Below are 27,390 nucleotides of genomic sequence, written 5' to 3' on the forward strand. Positions count from 1 at the left end.
ATCTCTCAATTAAATACCTCCTACTATATCTTTGCACTTTTTTCTTTCGTATTGTAATCTTTCATAATACGCAACTATTGAATTTGTTTTTGTTAGAGAAAAAGTATTAGACACTACTAATCATGTCTGAATTCTTTAGATATACCTCGTTTATTACATTCAAAATAGTGAGAGTGCCCTGAACAATTGTGTATAAGTGCAGGACTTATATAGGGGGCAAAAGAGGTACCACAAAGCCTTAAAATTAATTTCCCCATTAGGAAAAGATGCCAGCAGGTAGTCAATTGATCAAAAGAAATGGTTTTAGCTTTTTATGATGCAGGCACAATGAGCTCATTATTTTTTATACATAACTGAATACAAATGTTTTATTGAAGAGCTTAATAAAAAACTTTGAGAAAAAATTTGATAATTTTAGAATTTGGAAACATTTTGCAGGTCTGAATGTATTTGAAATGGAGGAAATAAATAATTCAACAGAAAGTTTTAGTGTTTTCTAAACGTTGAAAAATGTTTTTCTTTGTTAGACTGACCATCAGTAGTGATAAGGAATGATGATTCAGAGACAGGGTGAGTAAAATGTCTATTCTTGTCCCAAGTCAAGGTAGTCACTGAAAAAATTGCTTCAGGCCATAACTTTGGCATGCTATGGGTTTAATAAAGGTCAACTCCAAGGGAAAAATAAAAAATCAGTTGATCTTTTGGTGTTAAAGGGGCAAAATAGTTATCATTTTAGATGCTTTTAGTGCTCTTATAAATTCAAGGATTTTGGATTTCTTTTTCCCTCAACTGAGAATTTTCAGGCCAGTGGTGTCCACAATGTATACGAGTGCCTTGGGGCATTTTGAAAGGAAAGGGAAGGAAATTTACCGTATTTTAAAGCAGCATTCTTGCCTATACAGACTCTTGCATGATATTTAATAACTCAGTGATGTGGCTAGCCCACAGGGCTGAGAATACTTTTTACATTTAACTTAATCAGTAGCTATTTGGAACATAGGTATCTAGAGAACTAGGTTCTAATCCCATCTTTGGCACACTGTTTATTTCTGTAAAAGATATCAAAATACAGGTTTGTAATTACTCTTCAATATTTCTTCTAACGTATTTGTCTTTGTTAGGGAAAGGGTTAAAGATTGTGGAAGCGGTTTATCAGTCAATAACAGTTCAAGAACTCCACATCCCTGTTAGTTTTAATGTTGGCTCCATCACATTCTTTAGATAGGATAAGAGGGGCTCCTGCTTGGCATGGCCATTGAAAGAATTGCCTATGATGATACCATGACATGGTAAGAGCTCATTAAAGTCAACCTGTATTTGGGTTATTAGTATTCCTATTCTGTATCTTCTGCTAAGAAAGTATTGTAAGCAGCAAAAATCACATAGAGGTCTATCCGATTGGCTGGTTAATTCTGACACATACTAACAGCTGTGTAATAAATGCCATCAGCTGCTGTGTGGTGAAATGTTGTATGGATGGTATAGACACTGGGGACATTTTGGTCATTAATTGGAGACTTTCTTGGATTATGTGTGTAATTCAGGTAATTCTCCGGCAAAGCAATCTTATTTAGTCAAGCGGATTAAATGAGAAGTAGGTAGGCAACCCCTTAATAACTCCCAGGACAAATCAGACTCAATAGGTTTCCACCATAATTAATTTATTTGGGGGTCCAACAGAGTGGTTTATTTTTGTTGGATTCTTTCAAGGATGGCAAATGCTCCACATTAAATGAGAGGAATCCTCTTTTTCTCTTTATTTTTTGGTTAAAAGATGTTATTGCATTTGTTTGCATAGACTGAAAGAAAAAAGCAACGATTGTGAAATAAAATTCTTTCCTTTAGAGAAAAATCTCTTTTCTCAGAAATATAAAAATGAGTGATTTTCCCATTGAGAACTGATTCTTTTTATTTATTTTTATTTTTATTTATTTATTATTTTTTTTTTGAGGCGGAGTTTCGCTCTGTCTCCTAGGCTGGAGTGCAGTGGCTGGATCTCAGCTCACTGCAAGCTCCGCCTCCCGGGTTTACGCCATTCTCCTGCCTCAGCCTCCCGAGTAGCTGGGACTACAGGCGCCCGCCACCTCGCCCGGCTAGTTTTTTTTTTTTTGTATTTTTTAGTAGAGACGGGGTTTCACCATGTTAGCCAGGATGGTCTCGATCTCCTGACCTCGTGATCCGCCCGTCTCGGCCTCCCAAAGTGCTGGGATTACAGGCTTGAGCCACCGCGCCCGACCAAGAACTGATTCTTTACTGTAGAAAAAGTCTTCCTGTGACTAGTGATAAGTGACTGTGAAAATAAAGCTTATTGAAGATCATGCCAGACAAACTAGAGAACCTGACTGAAAGAATCAGTAGACCCTTCAATGAGAATCAGCCCGAAATTCTGTACATTTTGGGGACATATGCTCTTATTTGCTCTTTCATAGAATAGTAGATTCTATTATTTTTAGAGTTGTAAGGGGCCTTACAGGCACTGTGCCCTGAAGATGGTCAGTAAATGTTTGCTGAATAAATGCATGAATGTATTTTAATGTTCCTCTCATTGTTGAAAACCTTTCTATATTTTATATACTACAGAGAGTAATTTAGCTTGTGCTTGAACATTTCAACTTACTGAAAGCTTAAAAAACTCTGGGGCAGCCTTTTTCACTGGTGTAACACTCTAATTATTGGATATTTCCTTTTTTTTTGAGCCAGATTTTATCACCATGTAATTTCCACCCTTAGGTTTTAGTTTGGTTTTATGGGGTAACATTAAAATAAATCTACTTCTCCTTCACATGAAAGTTCATCACATATTTCAAGACAGCTATCATGTCCCCCCATATAATTCTTTTCTTCTCCAAGCTAAACTACCATTTTTAAGATGATAGTGTTTCTAGTTCCCTAACCATTTTTATTCTTCTTTTCCATTTCTTTGGTCGATGTCTCTAACATAGTTATTTTACTATCTACCATGTAATGAGTAAATTTTGAGCCAGGAACTGTGATAAACACTTTATATACATTATTTGATTTAAATCCTCACACCAACCATGTAAAATATGTTCTTTCTAGTGAAAATACTGTGTCAAGGTCACCTAGTTAAGAGGCATGATTTGGATTCATACCAGCTCTAAATAACCACAAAGCCATATACAAGTAACTTATCCTTCAGCTTTCTCTTCAGAAAAATGGGGAATTATAATTATCCCTATGCCCTAGAACTGTATAGAGTAATAATGAACTAATATTTGTTAAGCACTTATAAAAGCATCTGGCATATAAAAAGCACTTTAAGTGTCTGTGAAGCAAGAAGCTGGTTTATGCTTTCACTCTATACTATATTCTCTCCCTATAATGTTTCTTTTTTAAGTGGACGTGGTATGCTGAATAATGAACCCCCAGATATGTCCATGTCCTAATCCCTGGAACTTGTGGATGTTACTATATATGGCAAAAGAAACTTGCATATGTGATTAAGTTAAGGATGTTGAGGTGGGGAGATTTTTTTATGGGTTATCTTTGGTGAACCCAAAGCAATCACACAGTCCTTATAAGAGGGATGCAGACATCAGAGTAAAAGAGAAGGACATGTTACCATGGAACCAGAGGTTGGAGTGACACACTTCAAAGATGGAGGAAGGGGCCACAAGCCAGAGAATATAGGCAGCATCTAGAATCTGATAAAAGCAAGAAAATGGATTATCCCCTAAAGCCTCCTAAAAAAGTCACTCTATCCTGCTGACATCTTGACTTTACGTTAGGGAAACTACTTTCAGACTTCTCTACTACAGAACTATAAGAGCAAAAAATGTGTGTTGTTTGAAGCCACAAAATTTTTGGTAAATTTGTTTAAAAGCAGCCACAGGAAAAGAGTGTAGTTTGTATCCAAAACTGCCTGAAACCTTGCATTAGAAATAACTGAGGTCTAAAGAGCCCAAATTACTTCTGTGATGAATATTATAGGCTCCATGTTCCTAGTCAACATATAGAAAAATACATCTTACATCCAGAAGGTTCCACATCACATGTGATACTCTTTAACAGCTTTTAAAAAGGGAGGTTTAATTAACAAAGGACCATACTACTGACATTAGATCTGCCTTACTTTTCTTGGCTATCCCTGATGCTCATGACAGTCAGTGTGTGGGGAAATTTTTCTTTTCTGATATCTTTGTCTTCATTCTCTGTCAAATGTCCTCCCTCCTCATTCCGGGGGTGTGGGGGTCTTCTTTGGTTCTCTGAGAGTGAGATGTTTCAATGTCCCTTCCTAGCTCATGTCTTTCTTTGAGCCCTTCGCATTTCCGTCATCCTTGTTTGCATGCTTCAGTCTCAACTGAGGGAGCCTCTCATAATTTTTACTGCTGTTGTATTTCCTGGATGCTGCTTTTATGAAGCGTAGGTTGTTTCTAGGTGGCAGAAGAAAGGTCTTTCACCAAGAGATCTGCTTCTTCGGATTCGCATGCCATGGGGACCTACATCTCTTCATCTTCTGGAAGTGTGGGATGGGAGTGTGCAGAAACTCTCCATCTCCCTTGGAACTTCACCCCCACAGCATCCAGAACATCTCTCAGATTTACAGAGGAGAATTGCTGCTTTTAGAAAAACAATCCCCCTTATGCTTGCCCTTTGCAAATTGTCACGGGCTTACGTACATCTACTGATTTATCCTAAATTCTCACATTTGTTGTTTATTTTGTTTTATTTTTGTTTTAGAGGTCTCACAAAACACTCTTTGGATGCGTTCACTGAAACTTTGATCAATTGAAATCTCCAAATCTATTTCCTATGAGTTAATGATGAGCCTGGATATTTTCTACCTTATAGCCATTTAAATTTTGAGCCCGAATGAAATACTGTGTGTTTTTTGCTGAAGTGGGTCTGGTCCATCATTCTAGCTTATCATACTATTAATAATGACAGTAATTTATTGAGTATCTACTTTGTGTCAAGCACTGTTTGATGTTTAAAGTATTAAATTACTATTAATAATGGTTAATAAATTATATTGTTAGGATAATAAATTTATTAAGATAACAAGAATTTTATTTTTAAATGTGTTACTTTTATTTTTCCCAACTTACTTTTTTCTCCCTTATTTGGATAGCATCCATTCTATGTACTTCTCTAAGTCCTGTAAATATGTTGGACAACTAATGATGAACGAAAGGTTCTGTGTCCATCATTAACATTATTACTTCGGTGACTTTCCGAAACTTGTGTCTGTTTGTCTATAAAAGGCCTTAAAAGATAGAAATCTGAGACCTGAGAGTTATTTTCGGTATATCCATAAGTGAATATTTTGGGAAAGATTAAGTTTATGTTGAATTATTAATCAGCTGTCTTTGGGAATGGCAATTTTAGCAACTCTGAACCTAACTAATAATTGAGCTCACATAGATTTATTTTATCAGTGAATGCATTATAAGAATCTTAGTAAAATGCTTTGCTGAAATTAATATTTACTTATGCTGTATTCTAATCCTCCCGACAATCGCCTGGGGAAGATACATCACTAACTCCTTTTTATAGGATGGTGTACTCATTTCCTAGGGCTGTCATAACAAATGACCACAAACTGGGTGGCTGAAGACAACAGAAATTTATTCTTTCACAGTTCTGGAGGACAGAATTCACACATCAAGTTGTCAGCAGGAGTGGTTCCTTCTTGAGGGCTTAGAGGGAGAATTCCAAGCTTGCCTCCTAGCACGATTCTAATCTCTGCTTTCTTCATCACATTGGGTTCTTTCTCTGTCCATGTTCTCTGTGTCTCTTTCCCTCTTTCTGTAACACCAGTTATTTTGAATTAAGGGCCCACCCTACTGTAATATAACTTCATCTTAATGTGTACCTTAATTACATTTGCAAAGACCCTTATTTCCAAATAAGGTCATATTTACAGGTACTAAGACTTAGGACTTATTGTAGTAGTGGGGGGAGACATAGTTTAACTATGGGAAAAGGAAAATCACTAAAGTAAGAGGAAGCACACATTCAGAATATGAACCAAGGACTTTTGTCTTCATGCAATACTCTCTTGACTCCAGCTCCCTATCTCCTAGTGAATTCCACTTTATTTTTCATGAACTCATAGACGAGCTGTTTAATAATCAATATGCCTTAGAATTTCATGAGGCCTAAAAATCAAGCCTACTAGCTCTTGGTTTTTAAAATCTATCTTTTCCTATTTTTAATAAGTTTTTCTTATCATTAACTTTGGTTCCTCAAACACTTTTCTTGTTTCCAAGCTCACATAATTAGTCTGGGCCTAGACATTTTAATTTATTTAGATTGGTTTGCTGATCCCTTATTACCTACATTCTTCTATTGGGCTTCAATTTCATTTTAATGGTTGTTTTATATATTCTAGTTTAAAACATAATTTAGAGCTGTGTGGTTCTTTTTTTGTATACATATATCCATTGCTCCTGGGCTACAGTTTGTCATAGAAAACATTAGTCTCTTTCTAGAAACATCTTCCCTTTCCAGTTCCTCTACTGTCTTCCAGTAGGAGGTTGACAATTCAATATTGGGCACCAATTGTCATGTGTACAGCTATAATTAATCAGTTAGCCAAACAACCAATTAATAATTTTGGAGTTTGTATTATGTGCCAGAGACTGTACTAGTTCTAATGATATAAGACATAACATATAATAAATTTTACCCTGAGGAGCTTATATTCTAGTTGAGGGGAGGGAATAGTAAACAGGAAATTAGCATGTGCTAATTGCTATGAAAATATTTTAACAGAGGTGTTGCCTGTATACAAGTGGAACATCTTACCCTACTTTGACATAATTGTTAGTACCATACTTTTGTAATCAGTTATTTGCTCTCAAGTAGTGTTCCCTTATTATTCCATATATTGTCTATCTGCCTTTTGGAGACACACGCTCCTATTGTATGTCCTGTTGTGTATAAGATGCAACTTATCACATTGAACATCCGATGTATGTTTTTGCCTTATAATAATGTACATTGTATGAATCAAATAAGAACAGTATTATTAAAGTTAAAAACCAGTAACTTCTCTCTTTTTTTTTCTTTTCAGAGTCCTATCAATGATTTAGTTCCCTAGAGAAAATCAGAATATAAAAGGTTTGTATAATATATTACAAATGCTAAAACCAGAGGTTATCTAACAGAGTTATTTCAAAATATAACTTACCTCATTAATTCTAAATTCCTTGGGTGTTGGGTCTGTTTATTCCAGTTACTTCACATTACTGTTATTACATAATGTCTTACCTAATATGGGAGTTTTTAGGGCCCAGAAAGAAAACGATGTTTTCCCAGATACTCTGAATGAGAATTTGGATGACCATTAGCAAGACATTTAGGTCACCTAGCAGCTTCCTTGTTTTATTTTCGGTCCCTTTTAAGAGGTTACTTCCAGGACAGCACTGTTGTTGAGTGTGCCATAGCTCAAGCCAGAAATTGAGTGTGGGAAATGCGGAGTCTATTGTGGTCTGTTTTTCTGTGTGACAGTTGTTCCTATTTTGTGTTTGTTTCTCATTTAATGAGGATACAACTTTCATCTGGGTAGATGTACGGGTCACTTGTTCCTGCACTTAAATACACTAAGGCACTCCACCAGCTGGAAATTGTGAGTTGTAGTTGAATTATTTTTGCACAGCGAATGGTTTTCCTTTTGACATATTTTAATATACTTGCACACTGAGAGCAAGAGTGGGTGAACAGAAAACAGACTGTTTTATTAACCCAGCAGTCACCTTTGAGGTTTGTACATGTCCACTTTTTTTCTTGCCTTTGTACATAATCCCAAGAGACTGGTACCTGGCTTTGCTCAGAATAACAAAGTCAGGCACAAATCTCCAAACACAATTGTTAGCTGAATGCCAACTGTTTCTTCTCATCTTTTTTTTTTAAACTTGAACATTAAGAATTACCTCTTTATAGGCGAACCATAACCATTAAAGAATGAGTTTGTTTTCTATTTCAAATACTTCCCTTATCATTTACTAAATTTATTTTATAATATGTAATCTCAGGTGATAAAATATTATTTTGTATGTGTTTTGCAGTGCTCCTTTTTTCCAAATCCACTAATAGTGAGAAGAAAAGAAGAGAAATATGTTACAAGCTTTAACTGGACTTCAATTTCAGCTGAAAGAACAATTAGGAGAAAAGGAGAGAAGACTTCAAATCAGCCAGGAAATCAGTGCCCAGAGAACAGAGTTCCACATGCAGTTTTCATACAAACCAATGTTGCATAGACTTGTCCCAGCAAGACCACAAATTTATTCAAGTCAATTACCATTCTTTACCAAGGTATGTATCTGTATACATATACAGCCATAATTTCTAAGTAAGTATAGTAACTACCTCTGAAAATCTGTACATTTTAATTGTACTCGAAAAACTGAAGAAAAAAAAAAGAATAAAAATCCAGGGCTTCCTCCCAATTCTCAGTAAATAGCTACAATTTACAGTAACTGACCCATTTAACAGCATGGAAATATTAATGCAACAAAGCACCCAAAGTACATAGTTTTCCCTTTCCTGTTATTAACATTATCATCTACATCATTGTCATGATACTACTACTACTTGATATTTTGGAGCACTTTATACTTTACAAGGAAGTTTTATATCATCTCATTTGGCTATTTGAATCAATCATTGTAGTATGCCATAATGAAGATTATTAATAGAGATAAAATTTTTAAAAACACTCCAGGACTTTTAAGGCACAGTGAAGTGGTGTAGTGTGTAGGAAGGACTGTTTTTTAAAGTTAGAATTCTGAGTCTGCATTGCTGGCTGTCTGATAGTGGGCCTTATAAAGCATTGCTTTGTTGACTTATTCAATGTGAAAGATAATAGTTATGCCAAAAGCTGGTTATGAAGTTTGACTGAAGATTACGTTTTGTAGAGGATCTATCACAGTGTGTATAGGTGGAAAATGCATTGAGATGGAATTTTTGTACTGGGGTAAGAGGTTAGTGTAGGTAACTTTGAAAGCAAACACTATGAGGATATAATCCTATATCAAGGATTATTCAAGGTAGCACATCTAGTAAGTGGCAGGAGCAAGATTGGAACCCATGTCCCATACTCTCAGTGTACATCTGAAATTGAGTCTAATTTTAACACTATATTTTGAGCACCTGCTTTTGACCAAGTTATTGAGCTACATTTTAAAGGTACAGATATGAGAAAAGAGGCCTTGCTACGAGGGTTTTATAGTGTGGAATGGGAAATAAATAAATTCAATGAAGGAAAAGCTTGCACCATTGGTGTGGTGTATAGTATCATACATGGTTTTGGTGATGTCAAGGAAGGCTTTGTTATTGTGGAGACATTTGAACTGGGCCTACAAGTATTGCCACCTCCATTTTCAGGAAGCAGCTATATCAATAATACTTGCTTTATTTTTCATATTACAATTTTTCTTAAAAATAAGACTATTTCATTGACCTTGAGTAAACTTTCAGTAATAATGCTTATTTATTGTAAGTTGAACTTTCAAATACCATTGCTTCTTAAAATAATCAGTATGTTCTGTTTATAATTATTTCTAACTTCATTACATTTTTCTTTTTAGTGCTTGCAGTTTTTTTTTTTTTTTGGTCCTCAAAAATATTTAAGCAGATAGGGTTTTAATGAAAAGTTGTAGAAGATTCTGAGTTCTATAATCTTTGTTTTCTTTGGGTCTTCCTCATCATTATCCTCACAACCTCATGATCAAAACAGTACATTTTTAGGACTTGGTAAGCAAGTGCTATGGGACAGGCATCATGCAAATCACTTTACATATAGTATTCTAATTCTTCAATAATCTAGTTCAGTAGCTGGAAGCCCCATTTGCAGATTTTGAACTGAGGTTCAGAGATTTTAAGAAATGATCTCAAAATTGCATGACTAGCACCAGCATTACTGTTTTCTGACTATGACCTAGCGGTTCTTATTTGTCTGCTTTGTTGGGTTCCGCTACTTTCTCACTAGCTTTATTATTGAAAACACGGATGATTCTCAGTAAGACTAACTCAGTATGAAGTAGATGAAGTCACAGAGTGAATTTGTTGGCTGCTATTTCCAGGAAAGAGAGCTGATATCAGGGGTGACTAGAGCCAGAACTTCAAATATCACTAGGAACAGCTCTTTGTCTCATCTGTGCTTCTCTCTGCATATTGTCTTTGCTCTCAGACCAGCTCCTCCTTGCAGCAAACAGTATAGGCTTCAGTCCCTCCAGGCTCACATCCTCACAGCTTGCCATCAAGAAAAATGAGTAATGTTATTCAGCTCCAGTGTGAATGAACTATTCTAGGGAACATTTGTTGGGTCACATGTCTAGCCCTTGGCCTGGTCATTATGACCAAGATGGTAAGTGCTCATTTTTTTAAAAAGTCAGGTGTTTGCTTTGATGGCTGTAGGGAGAGAGGCAAGGGATTGTCTGTTGTTAGAATTGGGAGGCAAAAGGGGTTGTACAGACGTGGCCTCCAAGTAATTGCATGAGCCAGGCAGTTATCTCAATTTGTGGCTATTAACACAGGTCATTATGATGCCTGCTCTTATTGTCTTAGTTAAGTCTTCACCATTTAACACCCTAGGTGATTAGATCTCTTCAATCACATCTGCAGGATGGAGAGCTTTGAACTCATATTGTCCATTAAGGTAATTCTGTCAAGTTTGTTTTGAACAGTTAAAGTTGACCCAAATATAGTCTCTAAATCTTAAACATTTGAAAAATCTAAGGTAGGAAATCCTGTTTCTGATGGGGAACAGGATCAGCCTATGCAATAAAAAGAAAAGTTAACACGTGATGAACAGACTTCAGACTCTGCAAAAGTGATATGTAGACAGACACCCTGGGTGCATTTGGTCAACCTTGCCTTTGGTTAGCATGTGCCAACATTTCAGAGTTTGTTCAAAACTATGCGATGTGATAAGAATTACATTTCTGGCCTCAAAAAGCTGAGGTTTTTTTTTTTTTTTTTGTCTTCAGTGACTTTATGAAGGTATTGCCCACTTTGAAACTGTCTGAAGTTGGCCGGGCATGGTGGCTCATGCCTGCAATCCCAGCACTTTGGGAGGCCGAGGCGAGTGGACATAAGGACTTGAGGTCGGGCATTGGAGACCAGTCTGGCCAAAAACCCCGTCTCTACTAAAAAAAATTATAAAAATTAGCTGGGTGTAGTGGCATGTGCCTGTAGCCCCAGCTACTTGGGAGGCTGAGGCAGGATAATCGCTTGAACCTGGGAGGTGGAGGTTGCAGTGAGCCAAGATTGTGCCACTGCACTCCAGCCTGGGTGACAGGAAAACTCTGTTTCAAAAAAGCAAAAACAAAAACCAAAAAGCTATGTGAAGTCATCAGTCAGCTCACACTTTGACTAAGCGTTGAGGCACATTACTGGAAAGATTCTAAGCCTTAGAGACTTACACTGTGATACGTGTCTTTTAAATGCTGTGAGACTTCTTATTGACACCTTGTAATGTGTTTCAACAAATATTTGTTAAATTATTTTAAAGAGCGAAATTAGACTGCTTTTGGAGTATTTAAAATAAGAGGTATTCTTTAATCAATAGGACACTGTTTCTAAGCTACATCATAGGTCAGCTCTGTGTTGAATGTGAATAGAGATACTCTATGTGGGAAGCTCTACCTTCTTGGAATGCTTACTTTAATTTTGTTGATAAGGGTAGAGAGGTGGAAAATTATGAGAAAAAATGTAGCTTTTTTCTTTTCTACAACGTCTTGAATTCCGCACCACTCTATCAACATGTACATCTTACTTGGGGATGGAAGGTGGAAAGAGATGGGAAAAAGGAGCTTGCTAATTGGGGAGAGGATATTAGGATGAAAATGTAACTTCCCAGTTAAAATGTCTCCAAGCCTTTTTGTGTAAAGTGGTTACTTTAAGGTTAAATCTGTCTCTTTTTGGCAAACACTCAGACTTTCATGGATGTGAAGCAAAGCTTTCATGTGCTTATGTCCTCTCACCTGGATGGCTACCTCCAAGATGCTTCTTGCTCTGCCTGCCACTGGCCTTCCTGCTGGCTTGCATTGCTGAGTCTGTGGCTAACAGGATTCATAGCATGTGTTCCTGGCAGCATCAACACCAGCGGTCAATGCCAACAGATCTGGAGTCTCAAACACAGAGCCCAGGCTAGACTCTTTTGGTTGCTGCCCCTCGTCCACCGGGAGCCTGCAGGGATGTTTAGGTCACCATTTTTGACATACTAAAGTGCTTCAACACTAAGGTGCTTCTTCTGTGTATTTTTCTTTTCTCTGTTGGACTGCATTGAATTTGAAGAGGCCCCTAGGTAGAGGCAGTTGCATACTTGAATGTGTAGCTCAGAGAAAGGCTATAAACTGGAGAAAAATATTTGTAGGTTATTAACATTTACATTTATTGAAGCAGTGATAGTGGATACATTGGAGTTTCTGTCCTTTTGCAAACTTTCCATCGCATATGTACTAGTGGTTTTGTGCCAGAATAGGGGATCAGGACCTTCATATCTGCCTCCCAGTCTCTGTTTGTCCTCTTTCTATAATTTGTTTTGGAGAAAACATACGATATCTTGGTCTGCTGGAAACTTCTTACATCTTCCGTTTTCCAACATTGGCATTCATCCTTCCTTTTCTCTGCGGCCATAGGGCTGGAGGGCTGCAGGGAATGGAGTTGGGATTCAAAATATAAAAAATACCAAGAGATGTATATAGAGGATATTAATCCTGACACAGAGGTAAAACTTATGGAACACGAGGAGGAAAAAATATTCAATCACAACCTCAGTAGCTAAGTCTTCGATGTTTAGATCTCATTTTCTAGTTGTGCTTTGGGTGTTTTAAATTTGTTAAATAACCTGTAGGATTTGCTCATCTCCTCCAGATATAAATCTCATTTACATTTATGCTGAACACCCTTTTGAAGTCATATATTTCAAAGACCTCTTAAAACCTTAGGTTTGTTTTTTTTTTGTGAAACTCAGGCTTAAAAAATTATGTCAAGTAGCCTGTACATTATACTTTACATACTTTAAGTCCCTCTCCCTATAGAGTTGATAAAAGGGATAGAAATTAGAGAAACTGCAAAGCTGAAAAAGTAAAAACAACTGTGCATTGTCTGTAAAAATATTTTTCAAATAAGAATGAAGACATTTTCCCCCAGAGTTTCCTTTCGTTATAAATGTGAGGAATGCATGGTTCAGACTTGAGCAAATGTATCTTGCATTCTCTGATAATGAGTACTGGATGAACTGAAATGGTAGCCATGCTTATGCTAAGTTTATAAGCATTTTGATCAACACCATAATCAAGAAGCTTAAAGAAGTCACATAATGCCCATTGTGTTGTCTGAATAACATATATTATACACCTGAAACTCAGCATCTAATACCCTGTGAAACAGCTTGATAGCCCAAGAGCTTACTAATGGAGGAAAATGGCTCACTGAAGCCGAGGGAAATTAGAGTGGGAGTCACCTGTTCTCTTAGAGTCCTCAAGTAGAAGGCAGTATGGCACTGTGGTTCTTATTAATCTATACCTACATCTCTGAGTCTGTCTTGATTTTAGGTAATAAAGCAGAGAGAATCAGACAACCTTTGGGTAATAAATTGCAGGATCTGGTGAAGTTAGAATATTAATGTTCTCCCTTTTCTTCACTATTATTGACCTGTAATTTTAGTGTAATTTCCTTTTACTTATCTTGAAACATAGAAAATTGGTCACCTTTAACTTCATAATCTTCCTGTGTAAATGTAAAGACCGTTGTCCATTTTCAAATTTTTCTTGTATGTCTCCTCTTCTGAAGGCTTTTAGGAGTTTATTATAACTAGTAGCAACCTCTTTAAATTTCCCATAGTTATTTGAAAATGCATCATGACATTGATCAAAAATATTTCTTTAGATTTTTAAAATAATATACACTCAACAAATAACTTAGTTTTGCTAATTTTTAGTGGCAAACTGCTCTCCTCATTTTCAATTATCTTTTAAATATGCATGTTCGGAGACACAGATGCTAATTATTTCTAGTAGCTGCCACTGAATGAATAATGGTGTCTCTACGTGTTAACTGACCCCGTGGCTAAAATTTCAGATATAGATAATTGACAAAAACAGAAATAATATACATTTCTATTCAACATTACATTTTAATATTGATATTTAACTATAGAAACTAAGAGATTCAGTTCAAAATATAAGGAAGTATCGTGTCTTGGTTATTCGTTAATTATTATTTTTGCTCACTAGATTCAACAGCTACCCATCATTCCTGCTGTCCTTTCAGCTTTCTAGAGTTTAAGTTCAAGTCATTGTCTTTCTACAACTTGTTTGAGACTTGTCCATTCTGACTACTCTGAATCCTGTGTAAGCAGCAGCTTTGGCAGAATCACTTTTCATCTTCTAGTGCTCTTATCAGAGAGAAGACGAACTTTCCCCTTTCAGGTGTCTTGATTGGCTCTGAGTGATCACAGCTTCCCTGCTTTTGTCTTTATGGAGACCTAGTCCCATTTCCGGCTCTGCTTCCCAGGGGCTCCAGATGTTCCCTCAGGCTTTCCTTTGCTTGTCTCACTTCCGGCCTCTCCCTGAAAATGTTCTGCCAGTTCCAGGTAATCATTATTACCGTTGCTGTCTTATTTTCTACACAACTTTTAAAAGTCTCTGAAAACACCGCACTATTATCTTAGGGTTTTTGTTGTTGTTTTTGTTTCTTGGTTCATTGTTTGACTCATTCACTGAAAATGTAACTGCATGAGAGAAGGGAGCCTGCCTGTCTTATTGATAGATGCAGCTCCGGAAACTAGAGCACAGTAGGTGCTTACCAAATATTTGGTTTTCCTTAAAACTGTTTTTGGATTTCTTTGCTTTTGACTTTTCATACTATCACAGGCAAATTTATCCACTAACACTGCTTTGATACATGTAAATGTTAATAACCTACAAATATTTGTCTCATTTATAGCCCTCCTCTGAGCTACACATCCAAGTATCCATCCTCTTCTACCTAGATGCCACTTCAAATTCAGTAATTAGACCCAAACTAAATTAATAAGCTAGTTTCTCCATATGCCGCCACAAGCATAAATGAAATGAAAAACTTGCTTCTTCTTATGTGTTGTGTACTTCATAACTGGAATACTTACTCATGCACTTAGTCAAGGCTTAAAATAGGGGTCATCCTTTCATTCTCTCTCCTTCATCTCTGTTATTGCCAAATCCTGTTGAATCTGCCTTGTAAAGAGTTCTCAAATCTATCCTCCTTCCTTTATTGTTGCTGCTACCACCCTAATCAAGGTCATCATTATTTGTCATCATTACTTCTGTATTCTTACAATATTCCACATTGATGTCGTTGGGTCCAGTCTTGTTCCTATTCAGTCTTTCTCTACTACATATCCTCAGAGATTAGTCACCATCTAAATGTGACTATGATACCCCTTTCCTAAACAAACACACCAACGAAAGTTCTTCAGTGCCTTCTCATTTTCTTTCAGATAAAGTCCAACTCCTAAGTCTGCTGAAATGGGGTGGTGTATCCTTAACCCTCCCACTGACCTTTTTTGCTTTGAGTACTGGGAAGAGTAAATAAATTACATGGTTGATTCTTAGGTAATTTCTCCCACATTATACTTTTCTAAGCTAGACTATAGCTAGAAGCCAGATAGAAAAATTTGAGGTTAGGCCGGGCGCGGTGGCTCAAGCCTGTAATCCCAGCACTTTGGGAGGCCGAGACGGGCGGATCACGAGGTCAGGAGATGGAGACCATCCTGGGTAACACAGTGAAACCCCGTCTCTACTAAAAATACAAAAACTTAGCCGGGTGAGGTGGCAGGCGCCTGTAGTCCCAGCTACTCGGGAGGCTGAGGCAGGAGAATGGCGTGAACCCGGGAGGCGGAGCTTGCAGTGAGCTGAGATCCCGCCACTGCACTCCAGCCTGGGTGACAGAGCGAGACTCCGTCTCAAAAAAAAAAAAAAAAAAAAAAAAAAAAGAAAAATTTGAGGTTATATTCTCCATAAGAACCTTGTATCCTGTTTTTCTATATTAATAATTAAGGGTGGATTATTAAACTTTGAAAACAGAGAAGCATGTGATAGGACTAATATCTTATGATAAAAATTAAATAATTTCTCCAGTGTTCCTTAAGATTAAAAGACCATAGAAAAGGACACTAGTAAGCAATGGTTAGAGTTTTCCATAACAGTCGTCTTTGAACCAGCTCCAACATATGAACAAATGTTCAGTTGAATCACAGTTTTCAGACATTACTGAATGGCAAAATTATTTTTGTCTAGAAAACTTTCAGTTATTACTTGCATCCCATTTCAGACACAAAAATGTATCAATAATGCCCTCAAGCATTTTCTAATTTTGAGATATAACTTAATGCCTTTTAATAATTTACAATGCTTTCATTATTGCCCCCCTGCCCCAACTGCCCCCAAGGTCTTTTCTGGAATCAATGTATTTTAAAAGTGAAAATTTCTTTGCTGGTTCCTGTGAACACGAACACCCCTCTTCTTTTTCCAACTAATTATTTAAATAGCTAGTCAGGTTTACTATCGGGGCAAGTAGTTTGAATATTTTTAAAACTTTAATCCACAGATTGTGTAAAGTGTAAAAGTAACATATATGTTAAACTTATTTAAAGTTGTTACTTTCTGATTCTACCTTCATCTTCTTTTCTTCCATTACAGTAGGAGCATATTGCAATTCCCTTCTCTTTCTTCACTGTTATTAACTTTTCCCCTTTTATCAGAAAAAGGATCTTGCTTTCTTTGATTCTCTTATTGATATTTTAAAAGGACTTTTTTTCCTCTCTTGCTGTCTCTCTCAGGCAAGTCCCATCTCAATTGTCCTTTGTCATTCATTGTCAGTCTTTGTGTCCATCCTCTTATCCCAGCCTAGTTTTTTCCTTTTTCTTTTTTTTTGGGGTGGGGGCATGAAAGTGGGAGACATTGGTGTTGGGAGTCTCATATCAGTGTCAGGGCTTAAGAAAAATGCAATCATTTTCAAATGTGAATTGCAATTTATACCAAAAAGGCAATGTTTCTTTGTTTCAATAAATTGGAGCCTCCTGCAACTCATACTCATTTAAAGAAATTTTAAAATAGAACTTCTAAATAACTAATAGCTGGAAAATCCTGATTTGGGGCTTTAGTCACTAAAGATAAGAAAAAAACCACATTTGCTTCCACCCTCCCATCTGGCTTTTACACATGCATTTCAGGCTCAGTATGCTCTTGCTCTTTCTTTTATCTATGCCCATCTGCTTGTATGGTGTGTTCTCACCCTAACATATTTTCAGACCCTTGCCATAGGGCAGAAGTGCCAAGCAATTATTTGTTGAGATAGATAGCCCACATAATACTGTAAGTGACATCTGTTCTGTAGAAAATCCCTCCCTTGTGGCGGCAGTGTCATATTGGCAGCTCATAGGAATATTGGAATTGACATAGAGGGACAATGGAATGTTTCATCTTATCCTGAATTCTCACTCAGAATGCATCCAGTACCAGATGCTTTAGAGAACCAAGTAACCCCCTGACTCTATCTCTTGTTCACTCTACACCTATGGTAATTGGCAATACTACACTATGGGGAAAATTTCTTCCTGACCCCAGCTGGTAACCAAATTATGCCCTAAAGCATGAAGATTGGCATACTTTAAGGTTTATTGCAGTTGAGATGCTGAAAAATGGGGTGTTTTTCATGTTAATGTGCTTACTAGATTGTTTGACCTAAATAATAGCTTGAATAGTAAATTTCACAAATTACTCTTAATAACGTTGTTTGGCAAAATTACAATGACAGACGAACATTTTAAACTTTTAAGAGTGCTGATCTCCATGTTTGGCAATTGGATCTTCTCTTTTATGATATTTTCAAATAGATGATAAGAAAAATAGACCACAGTCCATGGTGGTTTAAGGCTTGGTTCTGTATAAAGGTATATTTAGTAAAATATATTAATTGCTTCTGGGTAAACCCTGAATTTATTAACTTTTAGCCATTTGATATTATAAAGGCAGGCAGAAATTGGAGCTATAGTCAGTATTGATAAATTAAAATTACAATATACAAATTAGGTTCTGTATAAATTCAATTTCCCATACCATCTACATTGATGCTGTTAATCTCTTCCAAAATGCTCAGAACATAATAAATACTTCAGATTTAAAAAAAATTACAATAATTATGAAAGGCTTTTAAAATAAAGGTTGAAATCACTCAATTACTCAATTGGACCAACCCATTTATTTAGGCTTATATTTAAGTAAAATTTAAACATTTAGTAATAATATGCTGTATTAGTTACGCATTGTTGCAATACCAACTACTATGAAAATCAGTGACCTAAAACAACTGTATTACCTATTCATGATTCTCTGGGTTAGCAATATGGGCTAGGTTCATTTGCTTGCTTCCATTATGCATCTTGTTGGATGAGTGTCCTGGAGGTTGATATTCTTTTTATTTATTTATTTATTTTATTTTTTATTATACTTTAAGTTCTAGGGCACATGTGCGCAATGTGCAGGTTTGTTACATGTGTATACACGTGCTGTGTTGGTGTACTGCACTCATTAAGTCGTCATTTACATTAGGTATATCTCCTAATGCTATCCCTTCCCCAACAGGCCCCAGTGTGTGATGTTCCCCTTCCTGTGTCCAAGTGTTCTCATTGTTCAATTCCCACCTATGAGTGAGAACATGTGGTGTTTAGTTTTCTGTTCTTGTGATAGTTTGCTCAGAGTGATGGTTTCCAGCTGCATCCATGTCCCTACAAAGGACACGAACTCATCCTTTTTTATGGCTGCATCGTATTCCATGGTGTATATGTGCCACATTTTCTTAATCCAGTCTATCATTGATGGACATTTGGGTTGGTGCCAAGTCTTTGCTATTGTGAATAATGCCGCAATAAACATATGTGTGTGTGTCTTTATAGCAGCATGATTTATAATCCTTTGGGTATATGCCCAGTAATGGGATGACTGGGTCAAATGGTATTTCTAGTTCTAGATCCTTGAGGAATCGCCACACTGTCTTCCACAATGGTTGAACTAGTTTACACTCCCACCAACAGTGTAAAACTGTTTCTATTTCTCCACATCCCCTTCAGCACCTGTTGTTTCCTGACTTTTTAATAATTGCCATTCTAACTGGTGTGAGATGGTATCTCATTGTGGTTTTGATTTGCATTTCCTGATGGAGAGTGATGATGAGCATTTTTTCATGTGTCTGTTGGCTGTATGAATGTCTTCTTTTGAGAAGTGTCTGTTCATATCCTTTGCCCACTTTGTGATGGGGTTGTTTCTTTCTTGTAAATTTGTTTGAGTTCTTTATAGGTTCTGGATATTAGCCCTTTGTCAGATGAGTACATTGCAAAAATTTTCTCCCATTCTGTAGGTTGCCTGTTCACTCTGATGGTAGTTTCTTTTGCTGTACAGAAGCTCTTTAGTTTAATTAGATCCCATTTGTCAATTTTGGCTTTTGTTGCCATTGCTTTTGGTGTTTCAGACATGAATTGCTTGCCCATGCGTATGTCCTGAATGGTATTGCCTAGGTTTTCTTCTAGGGTTTTTATGGTTTTAGGTCTAACATTTAAGTCTCTAACACATCTTGAATTAATTTTAGTATAAGGTGTAAAGAAGGGATGCAGTTTCAGCTTTCTACATATAGCTAGCCAGTTTTGCCAGCACCATTTATTAAATAGAGAATCCTTTCCCCATTTCTTGTTTTTGTCAGGTTTGTCAAAGATCGGATGGTTGTAGATATGTGGTATTCTTTCTGAAGGCTCTGTTCTGTTCCATTGTTCTATATCTCTGTTTTGGTACCAGTACCATGCTGTTTTGGTTTTACTGTAGCCTTGTAGTATAGTTTAAAGTCAAGTAACATGATGCCTCCAGCTTTGTTCTTTTGGCTTAGGATTGTCTCGGCAATGTGGGCTCTTTTTTGGTTCCATATGAACTTTAAAGTAGTCTTTTTCCAATTCTGTGAAGAAAGTCATTGGTAGCTTAATGGAGATGGCATTGAATCTATAAATTACCTTGAGCAGATGGCCATTTTCATAATTTTAATTCTTCCTATCCATGAGCATGGAATGTTCTTCCATTTGTTTGTGTCCTCTTTTATTTCATTGAGCAGTGGTTTGTAGTTCTCCTTGAAGAGGTCCTTCACATTCCTTGTAAGTTGGATTCCTAGGTATTTTATTCTCTTTGAAGCAATTGTGAATGGGAGTTCATTCATGATTTGGCCCTCTGTTTGTCTGTTATTGGTGTATAAGAATGCTTGTGATTTTTGCACATTGATTTTGTATCCTGAGACTTTGCTGAAGTTGCTTATCAGCTTAAGGAGATTTAGGCTGAGACGATGGGGTTTTCTAAATATACAATCATGACAGCCTCACTCAAAATTCTTGTTTGAGACTGACTGATGGCTGTTGGCTGAGCCATGTGTCTCTAGCAGTATGGTTTGGCTTCTTCATATGTGGATCTAAAAGCAGGAAAAAAGGGGTCTGGTCCTAATGTGGAAAGTATTTTAAACTTCAACTTGCATGTTGTCCCTTCAGCCAAATCATCATGGCTAACTCTAGAGTCACCGTGGGAGAAGACTACATAATGGAGTGGATAGAGGGAGGTGTGATTCATTGGGTTCTCTAACTGTAAAAATCTACCACATATTGCTATTCGGGATTGCCAGTTAGCAGAACCTTACTTTCCTAATTATTTAAGCCAGTACACTCATTACTAGAATCTTATGCTAAATCCCGTAAATATGCAAGAGAAGAGAACTGTGTAAAAAACGTGAAGATCAGTGAAACCAATTCCTTACTTGATCAGTTTTTCTCTCTACATATTTTTGATACCGGTTCTTTCTAGGATATGTGGTTGTCAATATTTGTTCCCCAGTCTATCTTTTCATCCTTCTAACAAGATCTTTCACAGAGAAAAATTTTAATTTTGGTAAAGTCCAATTTAATGAATATTTGTTTTATGGATTGTGCTTTTGGTATCATGTGTAAGAACTGTTTTTATACATTGCTAGATTCAATTTGCCAATATTTTGTTGAAGACTTTTGCACCTAAATCTATGAAAGATATTGATGTGTAATTTTCCCTCCCTCCCTCCCTCCCTCCCTCCCTCCCTCCCTCCCTCCCTCCCTCCCTCCCTCCCTTCCTTCCTTCCTTCCTTCCTTCCTTCCTTCCTTCCTTCCTTCCTTCCTTCCTTCCTTCCTTCCTCCCTTCCTCCCTCCCTCCCTCCCTTCCTTCCTTTCTATTTCTTTCTTCTTTTCTTTCTTCCTTTTGTTGTTTTTGTCTGGTTTTGGTATCAAGGTGATGCTGATCTCATAACATAAGTTGGGAAATATTATATTTTCTGAAAGAGATTCCGTATAATTGGTGCCAATTCTTTGTTAATGTTTGGTCATCTGGGCCTGAAGATTAATTTATTGTAAGTTTTCAAATTGCAAGTTCAGTTACTTTAACAGTTATAGGGTATTTAAATCGCCAATTGAAATTGTGGATTTGTCTATTTTTCTTTCAGTTTTCTCAGTTTTCCTTCTATATATGTTGATGAACTGTAATTTGGTGCATTTACAGTAGGATGACTAGGTGTTCTTGGTGGATTCACTCTTTCACTATTATGTAATAGCCTTCTGTTTCTGCTTAAGTCTTTTTGCTCAGAAGTCTATTTTATGTGATATTAATATAGTTACTCTTGGTGTTTAAAAGTTAACGTTTGCAGCTGGGTGCAGTGGCTCATGCCTGTAACCCCAGTACTTTGGGAGGCCGAGACCAGTCTGGGCAACACAGTGAAACCCCATCTCTACTAAAATAGAAAAAATTAGCTGGGCATGGTGGTGCACACCTGTAGTCCTAGATACTCGGGAGACTGAGGCAGGAGAATTGCTTGCACCAGGAAGAGGGACGTTGCAGTGAGCTGAGATAGTGACACTGCACTCCAGCCTAGGCGACAGAGTGAGACTCTGTCTCAAAAAAAAAAAAAAAAAAAAAGAAAAAAAAAAGTTAATGTTTGCATAGTATATCTTTTTCTATCCACTCAATTTGCTTATATTATCATGTTTTTAGCAAGTTTCTTATAATTTTGGTCATGTTTTTATCCATCTTGCTAATCTCTATCTTTTGATTGACATGTTTAGAACAGTTACAGTTAATGTAACTATTGATATGCGAAGGGTTAAGTCTGTCAGTTTATTTATTTATTGTTTATTTGTTTACTCACTCTGTTTCTCATTCTTTGATTTCCCTTTTTTGTCCTTACTGTAGATAATTTAAACATTTTTCAGAGTTCCATTTTGATTTATTTACACTATTTCGAGTACATATCATTGGATGGTTTTGTTTTGATTTTTAGTGGTTGCTCTGGGTATTGCAGTAAAATAATCTTCCCTTATTCACAGTTTTGTTTGTGCTGTTTTTGGTTATCCATGGTTAACCATGGTTTAAAAATATCAAATACAAAATTCCAGAAATAATTCATAAGTTTTGAATTGTGCTCCATTCTGAGGAGTGTGATGAGATTACACACCTTCCTTCTCTGTCCCCTGTGGAATATGAATCATCTCTTGTCCTGCATCGCCACGCTATGTAAGCTACTTCCTGTTAGTTACTTAGTAGCCATTTTCGTTATCAGATTAACCTTTGCTGTCTCACACTGCTTGTGTCCAAGTCATCCTTATTTTACTTAATAATAGCCCAAAAGGGCAAGAATATTGATGTTTGCATATTGTTATAATTGTTCTATTTTATTATGTTGTTAATATCTGACTGAAGCTAATTTGTAAATTAAACTTTATTATAGACATGTCTATAGAGGAGAAAACATAGTAAATATAGGGTTCAGTACTAATGCAGTTTCAGGCATCCACTGGGAATCCTAGAACATATCCTCCCATGGATAAAGGAGGACTACTGTATACATATATCTATTGTCATGGTCTGCATACTTCATAGTCTCCTGTATTTACTTTATTATGCATGAAGTATAGAAAATTGAATTATATTTACATTCTTTTACCCTGCCCACTTTCTTTTCTTTTTTCTTTTCTTTTTTCTCTTTCCTTCCTTCCTTCCTTCCTTCCTTCCTTCCTTCCTTCCTTCCTTCCTTCCTTCCTTCCTTCCTTCCTTCCTTCCTCCCTCCCTCCCTCCCTCCCTCCCTCCCTCCCTCTCTCTCCCTCCCTCCTTCCTTCCTTCCTTCTTTCCTTCTTTCCTTTCTTTGACAGAGTCTCACTCTGTCACCAGGCTGGAGTGCAGTGGTGTGATTTTGGCTCACTGCAACCTCCAACTCCCTGGTTCGAATGGTTCTCCTGTCTCAGCCTCCCGAGTAGCTGGGATTACAGGCACGTGGCACCACGCTCAGCTAATTTTTGTATTTTTAGTAGAGATGGCGTTTCACCATGATGGCCAGGATGGTCTCGATTCCTGACCTCGTGATCTGCCCACCTTGGCCTCCCAAAGTGCTGGGATTACAGGCGTGAGCCACCGTGCCCAGCCTTTTCGCCCACTTTCTATTTATAATATTGGTTTGTCTAAATAGTTTGAGCACACATCAGAAGGCATTATAATATTTGCTTCAACGATCAAACATGACTTCACAAACTCATGAAAAAAGAACTCTCAAAACTCAACAATAAGAAAGCAAACAACCCAGTTTAAAACAGACAAAATATCGGAACAGCTACTTTATGAAAGAAGATATACAAGTGGAAAAAAAAGGTACAGTAAAAAGACTCTCAGCATCATATGTCATGAAGAAGTTGCAAATGAATATGACAGTGAGATTCTACTATATACATATTAGAATGGCTAAAATCCAAAACAATGAAAATACCACATATTGGCAAGGATCCACCTGCTCCAAACTTCCTTTTTTCTTTTATCTTATTTTTGGAGAGAGAAATACAGTTTAATTTGGTCACCAAATGAAAAAGACATTTAGGGCAGATTATACTCATTTAAAATACGAGACTATTTGACAAGTATGAAGGTAATAGCAATACAAAAGTGAAGCAACAGTCAGAGATTTTATAAAGAAACCACCTTTTAAAAGTTTATATCTCAAGAAGGCAAGACAAGTTGTTATAGGAGTGTGTGTGTGTATGTGTATGTGTGAGGAGCGGGGAGTGTTGATGTTGGCTGAGCCCATAAGACAGTAGAAATCTTAGTTAGAGTATCTGGAAAAAAGTCCTGTAAGAGTTGTTGAAGAAGAAGGACTTAGTCAATAAAGGGAAATATAAAGTTATATTTAAGACATATTAAGTTCAAGATTATAATGGAAAAGTGGTAGTAAGTAGTTAGTACTGGATTTGGATTAGACTTTAGAAGAGGAACCAATTCTAATGCATAGACTTGGCAGTTAGTTGCAGAGGCAATAGATGAAGCCAAGACAAAGAAGGATAATAAGCAAAGGATAGAATCTTGGAATACACTCATGATTAGGAGGGAAGAGAGGAAGGGTTGAGAGTAGTGGATGAGAAAGAAAGTAGTGTAATATGATAAAGGGCAAAGCAAGAGATATTCAGGAAAGAGGAGCTCCTCCAGATGCAGTAGAAAAAAAAAAAAAAAAAGGAAATATAGAATCCCTAAAGGTCATTGAACTGAGGTGATCATGACTGACCTTTGAAAGTGTCATAGTTTCAAAAAGATTTAGGAACAGAAGCCAGATTACAACATATTAATGAGTGAGTTCAAAATATAAAAGGCTACTTTGGTAGTAAAAGGAGGAAAGGGGAACTGAGGATAGTTTTGGGGTACATAACAGTAAAGTCTTAGTGATAAGACCGTAGTCTACAGCATTTGTATTAGTCGCATATATCGGATATTGCATATGAAGCTTTGGGGTTTGGATGTGTGTGTGTGTGTGTGTGTGCATGTGTCCATACATGCATGCTAGCACATTTGCTACAATGTCACCTTTTCACTCATGCATGCCTGTACCCCTGAACACACACACTTTTGTTTTTGCAGTTAGTGTAGCTGCATAACTAGAAGTGCTTTATGTTTTCAATGAAACAGAAAAACTATATGAAAAATAGGGTTTAAGGTGAGTTAAGGCAAAAAAGTTTTGAAAATTCAGTGGTTTTATGGCCAAATATTAGACTGCATTCTGAAAAGGTCAAACTCTGAAAGCGATATTAAGTAACCAGCCCTGTATTATAAATTTTGTAAATCTTGGATGCCATTTTAATGATGCCTTTGCAAGTGGGTATTACACCTGTTAATTAAAGTTGAAAAAATAACCAACATCCTCATTATTAGTATCTATAAGTAGCAATTCATCTGCTGAATATCCCAGGCATATATATTTAAAGCACAATGTGTTACATAAAATCAGTGATTGTAAGTTTAATTAACATCGAATGAGACTTAGCAATTTAACTTCAATTTACAGCATAAAGGTTAGATGTGCTGAGCTCATTCCACAATACTAGTGCTATTATAACATTGAACAGTAAATTGACCACTGAATAAAAAATAAGAACAAAGAAAAACCATTCGTAAGTTGGACAATCTGTAAGACTACTATATCCCCATGTACTCTTTTTTTTGTTTGTTTGTTTGTTTGTTTTTGAGACGGAGTCTTGCTCTGTCTCCCAGGCTGGAGTGCAGTGGTGCAATCTCAGGTCACTGCAACCTCAGCCTCCTAGGTTCAAGCAATTCTCCTGCCTCAGCCTCCCAAGTAGCTGGGACAACAGGTACATACCACCATGCCTGGCTAATTTTTTGCATTTTTGGTGGAGATGGGGTTTCACAGTATTAGCCGGGATGGTCTCGATCTCCTGACCTTGTGATCCGCCCACCTCAGCCTCCCAAAGTGCTGGTATACAGGCATGAGCCACTGTACCAGGCTGAAAATATACTCATATTTTAAAATTTTAAATACATTTGTTATTACATGGTAGTACTTATGAAAAACTAAAACCTGAAGTCTAGTCTAGACCTAGGCATAACAAGAAAAAAGTAATCACATTAACAGCAGTTGGTCTTATGCATCTGACTTCAAACCAGTTCTGACTAAAAAAAACAAAAAAAAAAAAAAAAAAAAAAAAAAAAAAAAACAAACAAAAAAAACAAAAAAAAAAAAAAAAAAAAACAAAAAAAAAAAAAAAAAAAAAAAAAAAAAAAAAAAAAAAAAAAAAAAAAAAAAAAAAAAACACAAAAACAAAAAAAAATTTATAACATTGTTCAGGTTACCAGATGCTGGAGGCAAATTCTCTATAGTGTTTATAATCTCACACTCAGGAATCAAGATTATTTATGTCCTTTTCTACCTCCTTAATGTATTTAAAACTACCTCATATGTTATTTTGTTGGTGTCCAATCTGTTTCAGTGGTTTCTATACTTGTCCTGCCTACTTTCAATTTATTCTTGTGATTTTTGTTTTTGTAAATTCGACTCACTTTTATAAGTTCTGTCAAATTTGTACAGCCTGGGGAAAATGGGAAATGAAGAAAAAACAACAAAACCTTATGCACAAAAGATTTGCAAACCACCTTTAAAAAGTTTATATCTTAGGAAGGCAAGACAAGTGAACATTACCACATTTCTGTTATTTATTTTTTTGGTGGGTCAGGTTATGTCTATACAAACTTCTAGCGCTTGCATTTCCCCCAAGGTCTATCTACCTATGAATATATTTTCCTAACGTACATTTAGATCTTGCTTTCCCTATCGGAGCTTTGAAAATCAATGATGTCATAATATTTGCAGAGAAGACAGGGATTTTTCTATAAAAAAGTTAGAGATTATTTTTGGCATAGCAGATGTAAAATGTGGAATATGAAGTGACACAGAGAATATACATTTGGTAAGAGCACAGTGAAAAAGTGATAAAATTAAACAAAAAAAAAAAAGAAGAAGAAACAAAATCAGACCCACACTAAAGCCATTTAACTTTAGTGTTAGTCACGTATTAAATTGTGACTAATTAAATTGTGGAGCATATAAGTCTAATATTCAGAAGTCAAAGCCTCAAATTTTGCATTTTCAGTTTTTCTTTCTGAAATGCTTTTCTTTTCTTTCTGAAAAGAAATGGTCTTTTCTTGCTCATTTTATTGTCCTTTGCCTTTATGATCCTTCTTTCTCATATGTGTGCCCTTGAAATATTTGCTTTCGTTTTTAAAAAAGTAAAAATAAAGGGCTTATCTAAGAATTGTACTTGTAGATTTTTCTTTTGCTTTCCATTTTTCAAGCATATATATTCTATGGACCACACTGCAAAGTTCATGTGTCTTACCATGGTTTCATGGATGTCACGTCTTCTTACTAGAAATTTTCCCTTGAGGACAAGGCCCAAGTCTACTGCTTTCTTTGAAACTTCAAAGTACTCAGCCTGCTGATATATTAACTCAATAGGTACTCATGTTAATTGTTTGGATAAATGAAACAATGAAAGAGATGCAAGTCCTT

At 36.4% G+C, this 27,390-nt stretch overlaps 1 protein-coding gene across 2 annotated transcripts in view; it reads left to right on the plus strand.

The window, feature by feature from the left end:
• Positions 1–27,390, plus strand: part of TFEC (transcription factor EC) — a 206,313-nt gene that overhangs the window by 38,919 nt on the left and 140,004 nt on the right. For both annotated transcript variants that reach the window (XM_050785136.1, XM_050785137.1), the window contains exons 2-3: positions 7,040–7,086; positions 8,034–8,280. In XM_050785136.1, the coding sequence (XP_050641093.1) occupies positions 8,083–8,280 (198 nt within the window). In that variant the 5' untranslated portion in view covers positions 7,040–7,086; positions 8,034–8,082. The remainder of the gene's footprint in view (positions 1–7,039; positions 7,087–8,033; positions 8,281–27,390) is intronic.

Source organism: Macaca thibetana, chromosome 3 (genome assembly GCF_024542745.1).
Source record: "Macaca thibetana thibetana isolate TM-01 chromosome 3, ASM2454274v1, whole genome shotgun sequence".
Taxonomy (NCBI): Eukaryota; Metazoa; Chordata; class Mammalia; order Primates; family Cercopithecidae; genus Macaca; species Macaca thibetana.